At 39.5% G+C, this 23,065-nt stretch overlaps 1 protein-coding gene across 5 annotated transcripts in view; it reads right to left on the reverse strand.

Annotated features, from left to right (window-relative positions):
* Window positions 1–651: 651 nt before the first annotated feature.
* Window positions 652–23,065, reverse strand: part of ARHGAP20 (Rho GTPase activating protein 20) — a 128,145-nt gene continuing 105,731 nt past the window's right edge. For 4 of the 5 annotated variants that reach the window (XM_035008888.1, XM_035008891.1, XM_035008890.1 and 1 more), the window contains 6 exons: window positions 16,569–16,747; window positions 15,018–15,179; window positions 11,299–11,408; window positions 8,867–9,056; window positions 7,407–7,521; window positions 2,080–6,312 (listed from right to left, as the gene is read on the reverse strand). In XM_035008888.1, coding sequence (XP_034864779.1) covers window positions 4,457–6,312; window positions 7,407–7,521; window positions 8,867–9,056; window positions 11,299–11,408; window positions 15,018–15,179; window positions 16,569–16,747 — 2,612 coding nt within the window. In that variant the 3' untranslated portion in view covers window positions 2,080–4,456. Of the gene's footprint in view, window positions 1,026–2,079; window positions 6,313–7,406; window positions 7,522–8,866; window positions 9,057–11,298; window positions 11,409–15,017; window positions 15,180–16,568; window positions 16,748–23,065 lie in introns of those variants that run through there. The other variant, XM_035008892.1, reaches the window with a different exon arrangement.

Here is a 23,065-nt window from a genome sequence, read left to right on the forward strand (position 1 = left end):
CTTAGTTGTTTAAAGTTCCTGGGGCAGAAACAATCTGTTTTTTTTTTGTTACCTTGTATCCCTAGGGTCTAGAATGGTACCTGGTAATAAAAATTAAACTGCCTGAATAGCATTTATATCATTTGTAACACCTTCATCTCCCCAAGACATGCTCCTTCCCTCTTTTCAATTTTGTTTGAACTCCTTGTGATTTCAGTTTCTTGTTTGAATTAGCTAGCTCATCTATAGCTTTCCTCCTCCTCTATTTGCTGTGCCTACAAGTGGTAAGCTTCTCTGAATTCATGTATTTTGATAATTGTTTCTCAGTCATCTCATTCTTGAACAAAGATATAAAATGTTTCTTTTCTTCCTGAAAATCTTTAACAATCACAGCCCCTGTGACATGGAAGAGTATTTCTTTATAGCATCCATTTTACTTGCTTAGAAATGGGACTACCTCCTAACTACAGGTTTTTAGGCAACTTACTCACTCTTCATAACAGATCAAGAAGCTGCAAGAAGTTCTAAATTTGACTCCAAGTTACTGTAATTTAAAATCAAACCTATATGTAAATAATTATTTAAATATTAATGTCTCCAAAATCTGCACTTTATATTGTCATGTAAAATAAAACCAAACTCCAGAAAACGTATTTACTTTGCCCTAACAAATTAAATAAGTTAGAAAAACACTTTGAACTATCTAAATATGTATGTATGCCCCGGACACACGATGCACAATGAGAACACGTCTTATACAAAGTTAGGAACAATATACATCTGATACCATCCTCTGTGTATGTTTCTTTGGGACTTCAAAATTTTCCCAATTATACACCTTCTGCCAAGTCTACCACACATCTGACATTATGCAGAACTGACACTCAAGGAGTTCACAGTATTTAAAAAACCCCACAAACAATAAAGATGGAAGGATTTATACTCACAGGTGGCTCAGAAAATGAGTAGGACTCATATTTGGGGCAGACAGCACAGAACTCAAGAGAACTCTTCCTTTCAGCAGGAAACTTAGCTTATGAGATATCCTGATAACCAGAATAGATAGTAAAGAAAGTTAACATTTTACCTAACTTTATTATTCAGTTTTTTTGTATTGAAATACGCAGTTTTCAAAGACTTCCTTTCAAGCCATTAAAACATGACCAGGTAGGAAAATATCAATTAAACACTACCATAATTTTGATTAAGATACATAATATTCTTAGAGTTTCTTTTCAACAGACAAAATATGCCAGTGGTTCAAGGACACGTTAGATCCTTTCAATTCAACATCATGCCATGAAAGGTAGAAAAACACAAAGTGAGATAATTCCTTGAATCCAGTGTTTTTAGTTGATTGAGACTCTTTTTTAGCAGCAAAAGTATCTTTGTATTTCTGTAAAATATATAGAGAAATTAACATCAGTGTTTCTGTACATTGCCCACATATAATCAGTGACATTTCTGACAGTGGAGTTGCTAGTCTTCAGTGTTCCATTAAAGCAAATCACTTTTTTGGGACTAAGGTAGTTTATGATTTTTGAATTTCTATGAAATGGTGGTTAAACTTACACAGAGTGAACCTCAATGAATTTCGAGAAGGCAAATATGCAACAGCCATGAGAAACCAGTAACATTTAGTAAGTTTATATGACTTTGGAAGTACTGATGTGTTGGGGTGTCTGAATCCAGACACCTTGGGATATCTGGATGTGCCTGGGGTCAACTGGGTACTCTGGTTAGAATGGTTCAAATTTAGATAAGAGAATCTTATACAATCATTCAAACTGAGTTAATGGTTCTCTTGATAGGAGAATATAGACTATATCTGATTCTAGGAGCAAAATGAAATCATAATGCCTAAGAAAATGAAGACGATGTGTCTAAAGCATGACTCGTCTGGTAAATGATAAGATTAGGAAAATATAAAAGAAACAAAAACCCTCTTTTTCTAGAAAGACTGACCAGGGTCTACGACTAGAAGTTCAAAGTTCCAATTCAATATTAAATACATCTTATAAAATTTCCAATGTGAAGCAGAAACTGGGTTCATTAAAACAATTCTACAAAAGGGCAATATTGCTCTGATGGGATTGTTAATGCTACAGAATTTTTTTTTTTTATTTAATAGACAGCATGGACTTCATACATATCCATTATCAGTGCTTCGAAAACCAAACAACTTTAAAAGTTAGCAGCAGTTTCTGCAAGTACAAAAATACACATTTATTACATTACATATGGTAGTAAAATTTGTCAAGATATATTATACAAACTCAAAGCATTTTAGATAAAGCATCAGTCTAATATATTATAGATTGACAGAGTATAATAAAATGACACGTAGTCTGTCTTCCAATCATACAATATAATACTTTACAGCAATATTAACAAACTATCCACATTAAGTATTACAGGAGTATCTAAGGGAACACAGAGAATAGGAATGGTTATGGAAAACCTCAGCATCTATTTTCTTCTATGCTTCAAATTGGGTGGATAATTTTCTACCCAACCATATGAAAGAAAAAAAGGAGAGAACTATTATTTTGTTAAGTGGAGAAACAAGTTCTTCCAGAAAGACACTCCAAGCCGTAAGAACTTTTTTCACATCTTGCAGTTCCGACAGTAGTATACCCTAAGGGTAAGGGGAATGAATCCCTGTTGCCTTTATATATTATACCACAAAAGATGCATATGGACACTCAGGAGTCTAAATATAGGAGTGGCTGTTTATAAGGTAAAATCTACTTCACATCTGTGACTGAGATGGCCAGTGTCATGAAGGAGCTCTTTGGATACAGAGTTCTGAGAGTTAATTACAATGCTTAGGGCCAACAGGGCCATGTCCCGTAGAGGTAGGCATCATGTATAGCTAATACTGAAAGGACTTCTACTTTACAGAAAACATTATTATTTTTTCTATAACTGAAAAATGCAACCTTTAGGACAACAGGGAAAGAACATTTGACATGAAAGTTTTCTAGTGGCCAAGAAAAATAATTTGGTATAAGTTAGTTTGTGGGAGAAAGGTCCATCTGATGGTGAACTAAAGAGGCCAAATGGGTTCCAAGCAACTTCTTATAAGTAAGTAGTTACAATGAAGGAAGATGCACATCCATTCCTGATTCTATCCCTCCTTACTGGCTGGTGAGGCCTAACCAATCCATGGAGATAACCCAGGGGATATACTGGTATAATCTTTAAGGCAAGAGAGGGGAGAAGTATTCATGGATATGAGATAAACTAATGGAATATAAACCATGAATCATCTGGGACAAAAATATGTAAAACTTCTGGAGGTGAGAAAATCCAAAGCCAATGACTGTCTGAGAAGACCCGACTGCTGCTTTGGTGGGCGTTCCATCCTGTGACTCTTTATAAAACCTGCCAACTTAAAATTACTCAACTGCCAGTGACAATCAGAAAAGGGACAATTTATCAGTAATTTTTCTGGCTCGCTAATCTAAGAGGCAGGGCTGTAGAAAAACATTTTTCAGCAAAGAGGGGCCATGCTTTGGTCACATGTTGGCAACAACTTCGTGTAACAGAGAAAGGACTGGTGTGGCGATCTTTTCCTCCACACTAGGATAATGAATGCTGTCAGGAGGTCACCTTCTAATAGGAAAAGTTGCATTTCTGGAGAATGTCCCTAAGCACAGCACCTCTGAAAAGGATATCGAAATGAGCAACCTTTCCTTCTTTCTCCTCAGAGCTCTATGTCCTGGAGCCTTTGCAGAGCAGTGGAACACCAATGGAAAAATAAATCAATGAACACAACCAAAAAATAAACTATGATACTCATGGCTGTTGAATCATTCTAGTTTATTCCATTCTAGCTGCATCGATGGGCTGATTCCTGGAATCTTCCTGTGAGGGCATATGACTATAGAATGTCACAGAAATGCCTACTAGCTTGGATTCAGGGAAACGTTTTACATGATTTCCTTCAATACTGGACATGCTTTCTTTCTTTTTTTTTTTTTTAAATACTTTAATGATTAGTGGCATTTTTCTTGCGTAGTTATTGAAAACATTCCATGGAATGTGTATGTTTCTCTGCACCCTTCCCCTCTCTCCACAGTCCTTATTCTTCACTTATGATATCCTGGCCTTTTCAGGATACTAATCTCATGTAAGGCATGTTTCCTCTACAGAAGATGTTTTCTCTGGCTCTCTGCTAATACCTCTAAAAACACATGATGGGACCAATCCCAGGCTCTAATAAGGAAAAGCTTCCAAACAGGTGATGAAATTTTTTAGTCTAAACGTGTTGCCAAATGGCCTCAATAAAGAGAATTCTTTTGTTGTCCTAAGTATTAGCAGTGATTATCCTTATGCTACCCATCCCATGTATTTATACAAAGGGGTCATAATAATCTTGTCTTTATATCTCTATTAGCCCAGTTTCTGTTCTTGTAGACATCAGATTCTTAGACTTGTCTCTGTCCTTATACACATCACATTCTTACTGTGGTTAAATGTCTTTGGCTAAATGTTGGTCCCCAGTATCGCCAACCACTGTAGGCTCTGTGTCTGGGCTGGACAGATCATCCACAGACAAAGAGCTGGGTGAGGATCTCTTACAAGGCAGAGTACCAGGAGAGCACTGCTCACTATTCTCTCCATCCTTGTGTGACTTCACACAGAGCTTGAGTCTGTCCTCCACTAGGCTGAATGGAGACCTACAGGGTCTCTCTGAGTCCTGGCTGGGGTAAGAACTGTACCACTGGGCTGTTTGCACAGTTCCAAGTTCTTCAGGTGCCCTTTGGGGCATGTCTTTCTGTCTCTCTTGTACTGGGTTGGCTTCTGATATACCAGGAGCATGTGGAGGTGGCTCCATGGGTCCTTTTAGAAAACTTACTTTCTTTTCCTCTGGTCTGGATGCCCTTACCTTCTTTTTGAGGGACCAGTTTTTCAAACTGGCCACACCATTTCTCAACCATGTGCTTGGGTGAAGAGTTACAGAATGTATTTGTGAATGCCATTCTACAGTATCCTTTTTCGTATAAGCCAGGCGGCTGCTGGCCTGCCCTGATGAGGGACCAGGAGTTGCAGAAATGAGGCTGGAATTGCTAAAATCAGAAGAAAGCTCTTCTTGTTTTCTTTGAGCTTGAAAAGTGCAATCTATTGGAGAGGAAGTTTCAGTGGGGGTAAACACAGAGTGTTCAGAAATCTGAGAAAAAGCACTGTCTTGGGAGCTCACTGATGAGCCAGATGGGGAAGTTCCTGGGGAGGACAAGCTGGAATAGCTAGTCCTTGGGCAGATGTTTAATCTTGGGGGTAAACCCTTCTCAGTGTTTTGGTTTGTGCCACTACTCTTGCCCACCTCAATCCCCATGACCAAACTCTGATTAATGAGCTTTTGCCCCTCCATCTGCAGTGACTTGTGCCGCTTGAGATAATCTTCTTCTCCATGCAAGAGACCAGCTTCATAGCTAGTTTTATGTTGTTTCTTTGAATAAATTCCCCTGAGATAGGTCAGTTTGCAGTGCTGGTCATCCATGTTGGGCTCTGAGCAGCGCCGGTGCCTCCTTGAACCCTTGAGGGCATCTGCTGTGTTTGGTGGGGAGTATCCAGATGTATCTGCACCAAAGGGCTGGTTCCTGGGATGATCCTGTGAGGATATGTGACTATAAGATGCCACAGAAATGGCCACTGGCTTGGATTTAGAAAAAAGTTTCACATGATTTCCTTCATTACCAGATAAGCTTTTCTTCTTAACATTTTTATTAGTGGCATTTTTCTTGGTATCAGTGCCTGCGACTAAACTCTGTTTAAAATAGGTCTTACCCTCTTCCTGGAGGGGTTGATTCTGCTTCAGATAATCCTCATCTTTTTGTGAGAGAATTGCATCACAGCTGGACTTGCGTAGCTTTTTCTGATAAAATTCCCTGAGATAGGAAAGCTTAGAATCTAGATAATCGATGCTGGGCTCTGAGCAGCGACGGTGTCGCCTCAGACTTTTCGGAACATCTGCTGCAGCTGTGGACAGGTAGCTGGGTGTGCTCATGCCAGATGGGGCCCTGGCATGATCGCGCAGTGGGACCTTTGTGTACACTACTGCAATGTTCACTGGCTTGGATTCATGAGGCCGTTCCATCTGAATGTCTTCATCTTTAGAACGGTCCAAGTCAAAGTCGCTCAGGGTTAAAAGGCCTTCCACCTCAGGCTGGTCGAGGTCATAGTCACTGAGGGTTAATACAGAGTCCATGCTTCTGCTACCCTGACCAAGTTTCTTTACCAAGTCACTACAAGGAGCATCAACATCCTCATTTAGCTCATTTTCCAAGCTGTCATAGGAGGAGTCATTCAGTTGGAAGCAAGAGATATCTGTCAAAAAATCAAACCACAATTAACATTTTCGCTTACCAAAAATACATGCTGCCTTAAAAAAAACAATCTATGGTACTTAGTTTAATTTTCTTTTTATGGAGATTGTTCAGATTCCTACTCTTAGAAAGGATCTTTTTCAGTCTTCCCAGAATAAAAAAAATATGTTGAGTTATATACTGAATTTATCTCAGTTCCCGAAGAAATAGGCTTTCTTAATTAAGATCTCCTCAAAGCAATAAGGACATGTTGTTAATACCAAGAAATGGTACAAAATATAAAGGAATGAATGCGAGGTATATGCAGGTTTATGACTGTGGGTGAGCACACATGGTCTGGTCTCAGAGGAATCATTTACTAACCCAAGCTCTTCAATGTTCACTACTTTATTTAATCTTTCCAACAACCATAGAAGTTAGACATTATGGTTACCCATATTTATAGATGAAGATATTGATGTTCAGTGGCAAAAATGGTTATATGCAACTAATGAATCATTGAGCACTATACCAAAACCTAATGATGTACTATATGTTGGCTAATTGAATTTAAGTAAAAAAAAAAAAAAAAAAAAAGAATAATTGGTCAAAGATAACTAGTAATTGGTGGTCTGGGAATTCGTATTCTGGAAGGTTGAATGGTTTCAAAATCCCCCCTGGCCCCACAGTGCTAGTTGTTTCTAAACTGTTTCGCAGCAGGCTAAAGTGTCTCGGGGCCACTCGAAGGAGAAGGGGGGAGAAGACCAAGCCCTGCCTCTACGTCTTCAGGGACTTCTTACTCTAGTTTCAGCCACAGAAGTTCTACTATATATGTTAGGGATCCTTGTAAAGGTTTATTTAAAAAAAGGTTAAAAACATACCGTATGATGCTTCTGGAAGTTTTGGACCTCATCTTACACATTTCTTAACCCCACCACTGTGTTAACATGACCTGACCTATTAGCAGGTCATCCAAGGAGGAACAGAAACCCTAGGCCCACGACTGAAGTCAGAGGTTTCCTTGACTGAGCTGCGGCAGGCCCCAGGACACTGTCCCAGCATTTTCACAGGCACATGTCTGTTTCTCACAAAAACCAATCCAATTATTCACAATACCTGAGGCATTCTCTCTAGTATCACATCTCACTGAAACCTGTCCCAAGAGGGAAGTGATTTCTTCTCCAAATATCCTACAGCAATTTTCAATCAGAAATTGTATAAGCAGAGAAACCTGCACAAAAAAGGACAAAAACAAAGTGCTACTTTCCATATAGAATGTCTATAAAGCACATTTCATATATAGTTCCTGATTTTACCAAAAATGAAAAAGAATCCTGAGAAAAATTCATGTCTGCTTTAAATATATACAAAACAGTTCCCCCTAAAAAACTATGATACTTGCAAGAGTAGTTTGGGTGTAGATATTAATTTTAATTGGTGGACTAAAGTTTCTTGTGGCCTTAGCTCAATGTTAACATTTTTTAATACTAATGCTACATCTTCAAAATTAGGGTAACTTGGGGCCCCTGGGTGATGCAGTCGGTTAAGCATGTGACTCTTGATTTCGGCTCAGGTCATGATCTCAGGGTCGTGAGACTGAGCCCCACATTGTGCTCCTCACTCAGCATGGAATCTGCTTAAGATTATCTCTCTCCAGCTCTGTCCCTCCCCCTGCTCTCTCTCTAAATAAATAAAATTTTTAAAAAATGAAATAAAATTAGGCTAACAAAGTATTCTCTACAGGGCATTTGGGGTAAAGAAATAAACTTTCTTATTAAAATTCATGAAGTATCATTAGGTAAAGACTTATGAAATATATTTCATATATAAAAGGCAGTTGTCATAGCGTGGGAAGTGGGCATCCTCTGTGGGTTTCCTGTGAAGTAGGGAGACAGCTAGAGAGAAAACTTGCATTTTGCCTCACTAGTCTCTACCTATGTGATTCCTTCCCTTAGGCTCCAAGGAGAAGGTGGGGGAGGAGGTAAGATTTTATGCGGGAGCTCTGTGCCTCCACTGAGATGCAGTGGAACGTTTCCTTAGGTTCCTTGCCCCAGTAGCTGAGGCGAAGGATCAGGCACAGTGTTGGGAGCCACAGGAACTAATATTCCTAAGCCCCCTCTTAACTACCAGGCACTAGAGGGGTGGGATTTCAAATAACTGCAGTATGAACTAGGTATCATCACCACCTCCATTTTTTAGATGAGGAAACTGGATCAACAGAACTAATTGCATCCAAGATTGTACATCTGGCAAGTGGTGGGGCTGAGGAATGGCTTGTCTAAGTCCAGAGTCCTTTTTTATTAAATCATATCATCTGCTTTCTTATATAACTCTAAGGTTTAAGTCAGTCATAGTGTTTTGCCTCCTTGAAGGTAAAAGAGAAGTAACCCAACTGCTATCTCTGTTTTGCTCAAGAAATCCTATCCAGAATAGGATAAAATACTCAGTACACTCAAATTTATAAGGAGGTGTATTTAAGTTATTTCAGAAAATATCTTTCAGAATGAATACCCTGAATTTGAGGTTCAAAATGGGAATTCAGTCCCCCAGGGCATAAAAATGAAAAACTTCATTACCTTTTTTGTAAATTCATTTTCTAGTTCTGGGCTGGAGGAAGTAGGAGGCCAAAGAATGCTTGGAGCAATACACACCGCTAAATTAAATGCAGTCATCTGATTGGATGAGGAATGCTGCTCAATGTTGTGTAATATCCCAAAAAGATACCTTAGGAGAACAACATTGGCTCTCGGAAGCTGGTCTAATAGCCTAAAGACAGAAAAACGCACTCTTTAAGAAAGACATTTCATAAAAAACTTGTGTAGATAAGCAACCCTTGCTTTTCATGGGGAACCATGCAAAGCAAGAACACAGTTCAGATATGCAAGAGTTTCAGTTAATATGGTACATGCAAAGTAGGGACTGCCTATACAGAAAGAATGAAAATATGTACTGGGGATTTATTCATTTATTTTGGACACTGTCTTCACAACCCAATGAAGATGCAAAAGAATGCAGAAAAATGGCTTGTAAAAAAAAAAAGCTGCCTGCCTGAAATATTGACCTGAAATTAGTGCAATGTGTTTTAATTTAGGCAAATCCTGTAACATTTCAGAATATTCTCAACCAAGACCCCCCCCCCCCCAAAAGCTTTTTGATGAAATTAAACAATTAAATTTTAGTGGTTCTATATTTCTAAGTAGCAATACAGGAATTCTGTCTCTTGGTGAGAACCCAAACCTTAACTATTAAGACTTTCAGGTCCATTCTGACAGCTTCTGTTCTGCTCAACCAGCTTCCAATGTCAAATTTGTCCCAAATTTCTTTTTCTCACTGGTATCACTTTCACATATAAGTCAAACTTATAATAGTACATTTCCTACTGTTCCTATTTTGTAATTGATAAGGGATTTTAAAATTATTATTCATTGAAAATTATATTGACTACCCAGGAAAAAGACATATATGTTGATATTCATGGTTGGTTTTTTTTTTTTTTTTTCAACAGAAGTCTGCAACCTGGGAGGGAAAATAAGGTAATGTGACTCTTCCTGCATAAAGAGCACAGAGGCCTTCCTTCAGTGTGACGGACTGACACTGAGGATAGTTTTGTAAGGACAAGTTATAAAAGATATTGAAATAAAACGAGAGATTCCTGAGTGTATTCAATGGAAAGTAAGGTGCTGTCTAGCATACTCTTCTGGGTTATCTGATTGCATAGGGGCCCTATGCCTTTGAGCTATTTTACAACTCTGTAAATTGTAGACTTCTGATAGCACTGCATCTAACACTTGTCTGTAGACTTGAAAATTCTGTCTGGTGGAGAGACATGATTTATTTGCTCCCTCTTCATGCTCCAGTAGAAAAAGCCAGTTTTGTATCTATGTGTAAATTCATTTCAGCATTTCTGATGCAACTATGTTAGTTGTGGTAGTTTGAAATCTTCGAACTGATGGTAACATCTAACTGGTTCTCTCATTAATTAAAGATTTAAATAAAAATTTTCACATGTGTTCATTTTATATTTGTATGAGTCTTAATTTTACTTTTTTTTTTTTTTTAGTCAACCTTTAACAGTTTGTAGGATACACAGTTTTAGACAATGAGCAACAACGCAGAGAAGCTGATGGTCATTATCTCTGCATGGCTTCCACCGAACCATAATGGAAGCGTAGATAGTATGTGTGATGTGGCTTTGATTTCTGGTGTCTTTAACAGTTGTACTAAGTTCTACTGATAAAAGGTGTCTACCAATAGCAGTGTATAAATAATAATTCATATTTGAAAGGTGCTCAAGAAAAAAACTGTACTAAACAAGCATATGCAGATAAATGATTTTAGGATTCTTGGGTTTTTACAGAACTGGGAGTATTGCATTTTGTTAACGGACACTTCTTTCCAATTCTCTTATAATGCACGAAACATTCAGGAATATGGGTGGTGAGTTCTGCCAGCAGGCTCCCTTTGCATTAGAATAGACAATGCATTCTTTGTGATAAGACTGAGGCTTTGCAACTCACCTTTTCCTTTACACTTTTCAATAGTTACCTGTCCGTCTGCAGTACCCTCCTCCATATCTCTTCTGTAGCACTGATTATGCTACACTGTAATTCTTGGTTTCTCTATCTACTCTACTAAGACTGCAAGTTCCTTGAGGAGAGGGAATTTTCTCCATATGAATTCAGTTGCTGAATGAGATATACAAGGAGCTGTCTGGTTAGTTAAGTATTTACCAAAATTAAGATCATACATTGTAGAATGAGTATATGATAGTAGTTATTAGTTTAATGGGTTTCAGCTCCTATCAGATTCAGATATAGAGGAGGTGTACAATGGTCAAGTATTCTATGCTAATAAGATTAGGGAAAAACAATAGTAACAATGATAGAGCTAGCATAAACCTGGTCCCTCATGGATATGACTTTGATAGTCATCATTACTTGAATCGACAAGCTTACAAAATATGTTTTTTTAAAGTATTTTTGAGACATGACTAAATTAGAATAATTACCTTTGAATTGTATTTATTTTCTCTTCATCATTTCCTTGATCCATGACACAGACCCAGTGATCATAGAGATCTGATGAAAAAATACTTCCTGGAATATTTCGTAGAAAATCCTTACACAGAAGGGAAATAAATATTTTAAGTCATTATTTTCATGCTAAATATGTACTGGGGAAATAAAAAAGCAAACATTTCGTTGAAAAGTTAAGTCTTCCCTTCTTTGGAGTACATGGAGCTCTGTGCCAACTCTCCACGGTCGTGCACACGTAGAAACACAGGCTTTGATTTTTTTCTAACAAAAACCAGAGGAAATTGGAGTCTGGACTATAGTGGGAAAGATAAGGACAACCTGTTTGGGCTGCAATCTCGTTTGTGTATGTTTTAGCCAACTAGGACAACATGACAGGGTCTGGCAAACCATCCTAAGTCCTTTATATTTCCGCTCTCAAATCACCAGTTCAAAGAAATGCACTAAGATGTTTGTGAGGTTCCTAATGTGGTAGTCAGTCATCTGATCATTCTACACATATTTGCTCCAATGTGCCAGGTACTGTTTGAGGGGCTGAGGACAGAGAAGTGAGTAAAACAAAGCCCCTGTTATTTTGGAACTTTATACTCCAGTGGCATTGGTGAACAACTCCATCCAGAGGCCCTCGGAGTTTCTCCTGGCATTCCCCTCATGTATTTCGAGACGGGGGAGGAAGCATTCCAGGCTATGTGTGGCTGGGCTCTGGGGGCCTGGGACAGCACCCACATGCCTGACGCATACTCAACACGTCCCCGGTACATTATCCTCTGAGACCCTAGTCTGCTGAGACTGCCGGTGGGGCTGGGTGTGGTGAAACCAGACTAGATCACAAATAGGATATGACCAAGGGTATTTGTTGTTTGATTTTTGTTTCTAAAAAGCTTAAAAATAAATTAAATTTGGTCCTGGTCCTATATTCATTTGTGTTCTAGGCCAACTCTCTGTTGCTTTTGGCATGGTATGAACAAGGCCAGGCTTACAAAGTCTGATCTCTACCTCAGTAAACATTAGGCAGAAAAAATTCAACTTCAGATCTAAGCACTGTACCCACGGTCTTGCAAGTTCCTGCTTACAACATGGAGACAGGTGAAAGTCTGCAATTAAGCAGTTTTAACTCTCGCTAGAAAACCAAGTCAGCAACTTTACCTACGTGCCTTACAAACGGCAACATACAACCTGTTACTCTTGTGTCATGTTTCTATCACTACCAGGTAAGCTGTAGCATCTGATTGTTACACTTTGCTGATCAGGTGTGCATCTTCCCCAGTATGAGCTCCTCCAAGGCAGGCATAGACCCTATCTCTTCTTTGTACACCTCAATGCCACACATAGTCCCGGACACAGTAGAGGTCATTACTGAACTGGTGCTATTTTTCACATGGCCACATATTGATGAGGAACAAGGGAAGGCCAACTAACTGTAACTGAGATTTTAAGATAATTTAAAACATCTCTTGTAGTCATGTCACCTATTACATTTTTTTAGAACGGTTAACAAGTAGGAAGAGACTACTTCAAAGTCTTTCTCTGTTCTATTATATCTTCCGTAGAAATGTACCTGGATACTTGTAATTGAGATGTGTCATCACAAAAGTCATCTCCTTTTGGGTAAAGCTATTGAATTTTCATAATTCCAAACTAATTTTAGTTGCTGCACTTACTTTAAAAGTCAGATTTAGAAGAGGCAAAATTTGTTATTTCAAAGTGGGGCAGTGACAATAGTTCTCTTTTTAAATCTCAGTGGAAAACATACTTATGATCTGTCTTGAAGAAAAACATCATTAAATCTTTAAACCTACACTTGAAAGATAATAACCCGTAACATCTCAATGAACTCTTCACAGCTGGAATAACAAGTTACGAAATACAACCACCATCACAGCTGAGAAAGGATGTGAGCGCTGGTTCTGAATGACAATCACCAGCTCACAGCACTCAACTGCAAGTCTCCGCCCCTCCAAGAGCAGAACCCAGGTCTTCAGCAGAACTCCCAAATTAATTTGAGATCAGATTCCTGCAGCCTTAAAAATGAACTTTTCCTCAAAGGTCTAATGGATCAAAGTTATAGTGTCTCAAGCAATTTTCTTCCCATAACAGTTTAAAGAATTAAGCTTGTATTTAAGCAAAACCAGCATAAGTAAAAAATTAAAGGAAAACTTAAGTACCACTTCCAAATAGTCTTAAACACAAGAAACAAACCAAACCAAAAGCTCAAAAACGTTTGGCACAAAGTATCTTCTTTCCTGCAACCACTTGGAAGAAATGAGAGTAACACACAGTTAGTTACCCGATTACAAAACTTCAATTATTTGGAACCCATTTAACCAGATTTTTCAATCATTTTTCTTTTGCTTATTTTTGTACCAGTGATATTTCTGCAATTTGAAATACAATTTGACTCCTCTGGAACCATATTTCTTGATAATAGCTTCAAAAATACAAAATTTTAAGTGTGGTGCTGTGAAGAATAGCATAGTAAGGAAAATATTCAAAAATGTAGGCTTTAACTTTTTAAATTAAGAGATGGGAAAAAGCCTAGTTATATGAAGGAAAAAAAGAAAAATTCATTGTGCACATATATCCACACATACATCTGTCTAAGCACACCGTACATATCTTTATTGTATTTCAGAATTGAAGAGTAGTCACAAACCCTGGGCAAATAGATTAGATGAGCCTAGCTCCAGATCTCCATTTCTTTGACTGATATTTTATTGCAAAAGTTTACAGCAGGGGTTAAGAGCAGACATGGCTCATTTGCCAGGAAACATCTGATCATTTATCAAGTCATGAAGTAAGATTCTGTAAGCAGCTGAGCAGGAGGAGAGACATGCAAGGGTCATCTTCACCATGTTTTCCTCCACCCCTGGCCCTGGTGCATTCCAACGGGGCTGGGAGATGGGAGCCTGAGACAGGTCTGCAGAAGCTATGGCTGGGGTTGAAACCTCTGCTAAAAGCTGGTTCTGACTCTAGGTTTTCAAAACATGTGAGGCATTTTCAAGAATGTGAGGAGGAAAACATTTTAGAAGAGTTCTAACTCAGCTATGGATGTGAGTTAAGTAACCATGGGGTAAAGGGTAAGAATCATAAAAAATGCCAAATGTGGTAAGGGTTTTAGAAAAGACCCAGATGTTGGAGTCATTCCTACTCTGCTTTTACTTTAAAAAGGCACTAGGCGACAGGGGAAGGCATGATGATTGTATAAGTGAATGGAATTTTCAGTGGTCTCAGTGAGCAATTTTTTGTTTTAGTTGTTAGGCAAATATTTATTATGATAAACTCTATTTCAAAGTTTAATACAAGTTTATTTTTGAAAATTTGCCTTTATTAGGAAGGTAATGAGATTGTGAAGAAGTCATCACAATCAGGATGTTTATTTTGGTAAATATGCTGTGTGTGCTTTATTTTTAATTTAGTTTAATTTTTTTTTTTTTTTGTATGGGGTGGCAGAGTGAAGATGAGAGTGGCGTGGGATGAAAAAATTTAAAAAGCATATCTGACATGCCATATCATTGGCAGGGGCTTTTAAAGGCCAATGTTGATTTTGTGAAGTTTTTGTTTTTGTTTTTAACACTTTTTAGATTCTAAATCCATGATGGCTCTTTGCAGCTGGGAAAAATGTTGTAATGAGAGAAACCAGTTGTCTCTTTCCAGAGCTCCACTGTGGGGTAGATGAAGGGAGAACCTTTCCTACCTTTAAGACAGACGCTATCACAAAAACAGATTCACAGTCTAGGTGTACTTCAACTCCAGAATTCAGTTTCTCTTTTAGCTCTCTGCAGGATTTCACATTGGCCGATTGTCTGAAGATCCCTTTTGTGAGGGGTCCTTTTTGATTAAGAAAGAAAAGCATATCCTATAAGGAAAGCAAAGGAAAAAACCAAAATGGCACTTCACAGATACAAGCAGGGGAAGACATACTTGCCCCCTCTGGCCGCCAGGGGCTGGGGTATCCCAGGGGAAAAGCACTGAAGGAGGGGCTGCTGCAAGGACGGGAGTCAGTTTGTGTCTTGGTATCTCTAAGTCTCTTTCCCCTACTTATTCTCGCTATATGCAACATCTAAAACATTTTACTTTAATGGGACTGTCTTTTGTTCAATGAACCAACACTTTAAAACAAACTTTCTCTGATTGCTTCAAGGTCCCTGTAAACTTGTGTCCCTCCTTCCCTCACTCCTCTTTTCCTATTATTCTCTAATTTGGACTCTTTCCTCCAAATATGGAGATATTCTTGCCAGACTCATTCTCCACTTGTTTGTCTTTCTTTTTATGTGACTCCATACCTCATTCTACTTCCTGTATTTACTTCATTCTTTTAAAATCAGGCTAAAAAAGTCACCTCTTCCAGGAAGCTTTCTCCACTCCACTGCACTGTGATCAATCTTTCATTTTGCTTTCTTTCTAGCAAAGAAATGTCCTCTGCCTGTGGTGTAGGAAGGAGAATGGGTGCTGGGGACAAGCAACCCAAGGGATCTGAAATCTAGTTATGGCACATATTTACTCTGTGAACTTTGGAAAACTTGAGGCCTTTTAAACGTGTAAAGTAGGGATGGTGGTAGTGATAATAAATGCTCAATCCACTGTGCAGGGTGAGCACGAAAGCGGCGAGGGGAGCGGGCGGCATGTGTCAGAGCATGATGTAGGGTCAAGTCCTGTATGTCCCGTATGTTCCGTATGTCCAGTACAGTGCTTGCAGGATACGGAATGCTCAGTGGATGCTGCTGAGCAGCAATCATTTCATAAATCAAGGACACAGTACAAACTCAGTGGTTTCATTTGACCTGTTCTATTATGAAAGGTAACTAAATGCCAGAGGATGTACAAGTGTAAACACCTGAAATACACATAAGACACACGTCAGATTTTTAAAAAGTACAAGAAAGAGTAGTTTCTGCTTCTAGAGTGATTAAAGGAGGCTTCCAGAACAATGCAGAGTTCCTGAAAGGCTGTGAGAGAAATGCGGGGGATAACGGGACTCCAGTGTGGGCTCTGCCTACAGAGCCAAACTCTGATTTATCTGAGCAGGCTTATGTGGCTCCTTCCTGACACCAGCAGCCTACATGATCTCTCCCCATTATGTCTCCCTTAGGATTCTGCAATAGCTTAATCAGATTTTTTTCCTTTGAAGTAATAATAATATTCTCAGCCAAAGCCAAAGCCATGTCTACAATTTTTCCATTTAAGAATAGATTACCTCCCAGGGTTCTCCTTTCCCATTAGTGTCACAGGCCAAAACGAGACTCACCAAGACAGGTTTAGGCAGATTGTCATTCTCACAAATATGTGGGAGAGAGACTCCAAAGAGCTGGCCTGGCATAGGAGATGTTGGCGACATGGGCAAGTTATCCAGATGAGTGCTAGAACCACGCCAGAAGGCCCAGTTTATGATAGATCGTCTCCTTTTAAATGTCTTCTGACCTGAATCTAAGGAAGAAGTGAGATTATTAGGAAAACTATTTTAATTCACTTAGTCTTATTTTTATAGTTTCCAATTTACAGGATATTCATTACTATGGTTCAAAGAGAAAAATGCTTATAGATGTCCTTTGTTACTGACAATTCAATCTAAGAAATTTCACGGTAATATTTTATAACTTAAGGAAAAGTCAAATATTTGGATTATTCTCCGTCCCATTTTTGGAACATCACTGGTCTGTTTGATTTTTGGCACTGAATTTTCAAAGGCAAAGAAAAGCCTCTCTTTACTGTAATAACTTAAAGTAAAAGGTGTTTCATACCAACACATATATTATCCCATTTTAAAATGAGACGAGACATACTAAGAAGTTGAAGATTAAAATCAGACCACAGTTAAATGGTGAGAAAAAGAAGGGAAGAGGGAGGAAAAGGAGGAGGGAGAAAGAGAGGAGAAAGGCAAGAAGGAAGAAGAGGAGAAGGAAGAGGGAGGAAAAAACCAAGAGTTGTCTTTATTAAGATGTTCTCTAAAAACAAATAATGCTTTATTACATGATGTCCCTCTCTACTGCTGAAAACAAAGACAGGAAGCTAATGTTCTACAATTCTACCATCTCCCCTTCTTTCCAACTGCAAAGACTTTTTTTAAGTTAACTTTTTTTTAAAGATTTATTTATTTATTTATTTATTTATTTAATTTATTTATTTATTTATTTATTTAACAGAGAGAAACACAGCGAGAGAGGGAACACAAGCAGGGGGAGCGGGAGAGGCAGAAGCAGGCTTCCAGCTGAGCAGGGAGCCCGATGCGGGGCTCGATCCCAGGACCCTGGGATCATGACCTGAGCCAAAGGCAGACGCTTAACGACTGAGCCACCCAGGTGCCCCTTAAGTTAACTTTTTATTCTTGACATTAAAAAGCATGTTTAAGGCAGCATGGATGGGTGCAAACATGAGTGAGACTTGTCCTTGCCATAATGAAGTTTATAATCTAATGGGGGAACAGGTCTGGTGATGGTGGGGAGAAAAGCAAGGGAAGGGCAAAGCACCAAAGGCATTTAGAAGAACAGTAAAGCACATCTTCCCATTAAGAGGGAGGGAGTGATCCTGGAGGCATTTTCATTTGATTTGGATTCTGAATGAACAAAATTTCAACAGAGCACCTGACATCGTGGCTTGCACCTTGTAAGTACTCAATAAATCATTCTCAGGCAGTAATTGAATTGAGGAGAGATTTAGATGGAAAGGGACAGCATGAACAAAATAGGCAGAAGACAGGTCGACAGTGAATCATTATTTTGTGAGATCATAATGCTAAAACATTTTTGATGTCATCTGTATCTAATTTTAACATGAAAGTTGATGGATTTGCACAGGATTTGATACTTAAAAAGACAGCTCTCTCAAGTTCTTTTGGACCCCTCCGCTGCCATCCCTTAGGCCCCCAGCACATACACACTGATAACAAATTAAACTCTAGATGAAATTTGAAACTACAAAAGCCTACCTAAAGGCATCAAAGAGTGACCAGAATAAGGTGGGTACTGGAGGTAAAAGTTCGATACTTGCAAGAGGGAATGGCATGGTGCAGGCTGTTTCCCAGTCTTAGAGCTTTTAGCCTGAGGACAGGCTCCTGGGTGGGAGGGTCACTACGGTCTGGAGAAACCTGCACTCTCACTGGCTTGAAAAAGTACAGAATGGAGATGGAGGTAACCACAGCAGCTGGAAAGTGTGTGTGTGTATGTGCGTGTGTGTGTGTGTGTAAAATCCCAGAAAGGAGGAAAAAATGCATAGTGGGGGCCCCAGAGTTTGTGTGTAAATTCTGCCCACATCTCTGGCTGGCCCCCCGAGGCACACATGTGTGAGGCAGATTCAAAACGGCTTGTGATTAAGACGAACAGAAGTGAGATGCGAGGCGGTATAACTTTGAGGTGGTGCCAACATGAGATCAGACACTATTTTCTCCAGTGACGGTGCGTGGGAATTAGTCATCAAACTCTGCTGTGTGGCGGCGACAGCCCACAAGCCACCACAGTGATATTCAGGGGGCAACAGTCCCTAACAACGGGACACTGAAGGAGATTATCCTTTCAGGGTGGAAAGGGTCATGAGCGTCAGATGCTAATTTCAAATAAGAGTTTTATACAAGTGTTTTCTATTGTTTGACTCTAATGTCCCTTAGCATTTTATTTCCTCAGAGTAACCAACTTGAACCAAATACCACAAAAGCCAAGTTGTGGGGAGACAATCAAATAAGTAACATCTTACCAAACGGCCTTCAGACTATCATCCGCCTTTGGCTTCCTCAGAATACAGTAAGCGCATCATCAGTGTACGCACATCCAGGTATAAAGCTCTGGAGTCAGGAGCCCAGTTAGACTCCTGGTTCCGATATTTATGTGGGCAAGTTACTTCACCTGTCTTGTCAACTTTAAAGTGAGAGTATGACCTATATCTCAAAGCCTTATTAAAAGGATTAAGAAGACATCCATCTCCTCCCCACAAAGAGGACCCTCTCCTCAAATCCATTCTCCATTTAGTGAAACACCCTTTGGGAAATGTGCAGACAGAAAGGAATACCAGACTGCTTAACTAAAGCACTTCCTGCCCTGACATTCCCAATCTTTGCCATTTTAAAAAACAGAGAAGGAACCGAAACCCATTCTTAAACCCAGGAGGGAGGTTCCTGTGTTTACCAATGTCAATCTGCAAATGTTCGTTTAATATGTATGTTGAGTAGTTGTACTCAGTCTAGTTTCCTTGCATTTAACCTGGTTTCATTATTTCTAATACTATCAGATTTGACTTTTTAGCTTTCACACACATCTTAGGAAAAATGCTTCATCATAAAGCTATATACCCAGCTATCCTAGGACTGTTGACAGAGGATAAAGTAGAAATTGAGTCCTGTACTTCATTATAAATGTTTTCAGCTGCAGCCATGCCCTTTGTTATGTACAACATTCAAGTTTAAAGTTCATGTTCACTCTGGGACCGAGAGAAAAAAATTTCATTAAAGTTATTTTCTTGCAGAGCTATCAGTGCATAGCTCTTACTTTCTAAATGTCAAAGGCTGATGAAAAAACATGCTACTACTATAAAAAATACAAGGGAGATGTAATTGTAGAGGAAACTAAATTTATATAAATCTAGCTTTACTAAACAATCCTGGCAAGATTCAAGTTAGTGTTTCTTCATGCTTAAATTAGGGATCTGAATGTTAGAAGTTACGATTCTTAAAAGTTTGTGCTTACAGATTATTATAGAAAAATAATGTAAAAAACCTTAATCAGAAATTCTATTAAGACGGAACTTGTCATCAGGGAAATACAAATCAAAACCACAATGAGATACCACCTCACACCAGTCAGAATGGCTAAAAAATTAACAAGACAGGAAACAACCAATGTTGGCGAGGATGCAGAGAAAGGGGAACCCTCTTACACTGTTGGTGGGAATGCAAGCTGGTGCAGCCACTCTGGGAAACAGTATGGAGGCTCCTCCAAAAGTAAAAAATAGGGCTACTATGACCCAGCAATTGCATTACTAGGTATTTACCCCAAAGATACAAATGTAGTGAAAAGAATGGCCACAGGCACCTCAAACTGTGGAAAGAGCCCAGATGTCCATTGACAGATGAATGGATAAAGAAGATGTGGGGTGTGTGTGTGTGTGTGTGTAATGGAATATTACTCAGCCATCAAAAGGATGAAATCACTTACATCAGTCAAGGTAGATGGAACTGGAGGGTATTATGCTGAGTAAAGTCAGTCAGAGAAACAATTATCATGTGGTTTCACTCATATGTGGAATATAAGAAACAGCACAGAGGATCATAAGGGAAGGGAGAGAAAACTGAATGGGAAGAAATCAGAGAGGGAGACAAACCATGAGAGACTGTTAACTATAGGGAACATACTGAGGGTTGCTAGAGGGGAGGTGAATGGGGGGCTGGGGTAACTGTGTGATGGGCATGAAGGAAGGCACATGATGTGATGAGCATTCGGTGTTATATGCAACTGAACTCTACATCTGAGACTAATGATGTGCTATACGTTGGCTAATTGAATTTAAATAAAAAAAAATTCTAGCAGGGTGGAAATGTAGGAAGAATCTGAACTCACCTCCTCCCATGGACGCATCTAGTGTACAGCTATATATGGAACCACTTCCTCTAAAAAACCCTAAAAACTGGTGCAGCAACACCTTCATACTGGGCAAGTGAGAAGGAAACCACACCAAAGTGGGTAGGAAGGGCTGAGATACAATCTCACCATAAACTCCTCCCCCCCTGCCCCCCACCGCCCCGTGACATGGTGATCCACAATTGGGAGGAAATTCAAAACCTGGAGCTTCTCCCTGAGGAATAAAGGGTTTGTACCCCACATGAGACATCCTAACCTGTAAGACTGGCTGGAGCCTGAGAGATGAGCCCCCAAATATATGGTTTTGACAACCACCAGGGTTGTCACCCATGAGACCCACAGGGTTGTGCCGAACTGAGGAACGGTTCTTGAAAGGCCCATATGCAGACTCACTGGACCCACAGCCTAGTGTAGAAGCAGCTCTTTGAAAAGCACCCAGACTTTATGTGAAAGAGACTCATTTCCTAATTTTAAAGCATTGGTCTGAGGGGTAAGGACCCATTGTGATACTCTCTGGGGATGGAAGCTTCTTGGTCTCTGTCTACCTTGCTAAAGCTAACAGTATGTATGTTATATACGTAGATTTTATAATATATATATATATATATATATATATTCCTTTCTAGCAGGCACCATCTTCTACGCTTTCCCTCTGCCTAACTAAAGCTGGCAGGTGCCATACTTTCCCCTCTTTTTTAATTTTTCTTTTTATTTCTCTTTACCTTTTTCTTCTTTCTTTCTTATCTTATTTTTCTTTTTCCTTTTTTCCCCCTTTTTGGGCAAGTGCCATCTTTGCACTCCCCCTCTGCTTTGTTCCAACCAGTGGACACCATCTGTTCTCCCTCTGCTTGCTCAAGTGCTAGTATCTCCCAGAGATATACACATCTGATGACCAGTTTTTGTGGCTATCTCCCTGGGGATGCCCAATGATTACCTGGTACTGGAGGCCAAGGGGACCTGCATTTCTGGGTCCCATGAAACTGTAATAGTCAGACACAGTTCTTGGCAGACTACCACACCCAGGGCACCGCAGGCAGCAGACTGAAAACATACCCCCATTCTTTGTGTGAAAGAGGCCTACTTGCCCGTCCTGGAGATTCAGCTTTAGGGGCTAGCTTCAGATTTGGCACACATCTAGAGGCTATGAAGGTGTTCTCAGGGAACATAGGACAGGAGACACCATCTCTGCACTTCCCCTCTGCTTCCCTACAGGTCACCACTATCTCCCAGAAAGAAGCTTATACATGCATCTGGAGCCCTGACTTTTGCTACTGATGCCCAGGGGACACCTTCAGATGGTCTACCTCTAGGGACCAGCAGGGTGTACGTTTGTGGTCCCACAGGACTGCATATATTTGCATTCTTTAAAAGCTGCTGCCTGGGGGTCTGGCTTCCAATCAGCTTAAATCTAGCTGCTGAATGAGATCCTCCCCTTTGGAACACTGACTGGTCTTGGCACACCCTCAATTACTGGGAGCCATTAATAATAAAATAGGCTTCTTGTACAATCATAAAGGTTTGAGAGATAACCAAGAGCCAGGGCAGGGTTGAATGTTAAGGTTCATTTCCTACACAAGGCCAGCCCTTCCAGACTGGGAGAGGTAACTACTTCATTTAATGTATAGAAACTTGTATAGAGAGTTAAGCAAAATGAAGAAACACAGGAATATATTAAAAACAAAAGAAAAGATAAAACCTCAAAAAAAAACCTTAACGAAGTGGAGATAAATAATGATAAAGAGTTCAAAGTAATGGCCATTAAGATGCTCACTGAACTCAGGAGAAGAATGGATAAACACAGAACTTCAAAAAGAGAGAAAATACAGGAAAGTTCTAAGCAGAAATCACAGAGCTGAAGAGTATAGAAACGGAACTAAAAAAACACAGCAGAAGGGTTCAACAGCAGAATAGAGGAAGTAGAAGAAAGGATCAGTGAACCTGAAAACCGGGCAGAGGAACTTACCTGATGTGAGCAGCAAAAAGAAACAGGAATGAAAAAAGAGTAAAGACAGTTAAAGGGCCTTATGGGACAATATCAAGCAGACTAACATTTGCATTTTAGGATTCCCAAACGGAGAAGAAAGAGAGAAAGGGGCAGAAAGCTTAAGTGAAGAAATAATGACTGAAAACTTCCCTAAGCTGTGGAAAGAAAGAGACACCCAGATCCAGGAATCCCAGAGAG

Source organism: Mirounga leonina, unplaced genomic scaffold, assembly GCF_011800145.1.
Source record: "Mirounga leonina isolate KUSES-001 unplaced genomic scaffold, KU_Mleo_1.0 Mir_153, whole genome shotgun sequence".
NCBI classification, from domain to species: domain Eukaryota; kingdom Metazoa; phylum Chordata; class Mammalia; order Carnivora; family Phocidae; genus Mirounga; species Mirounga leonina.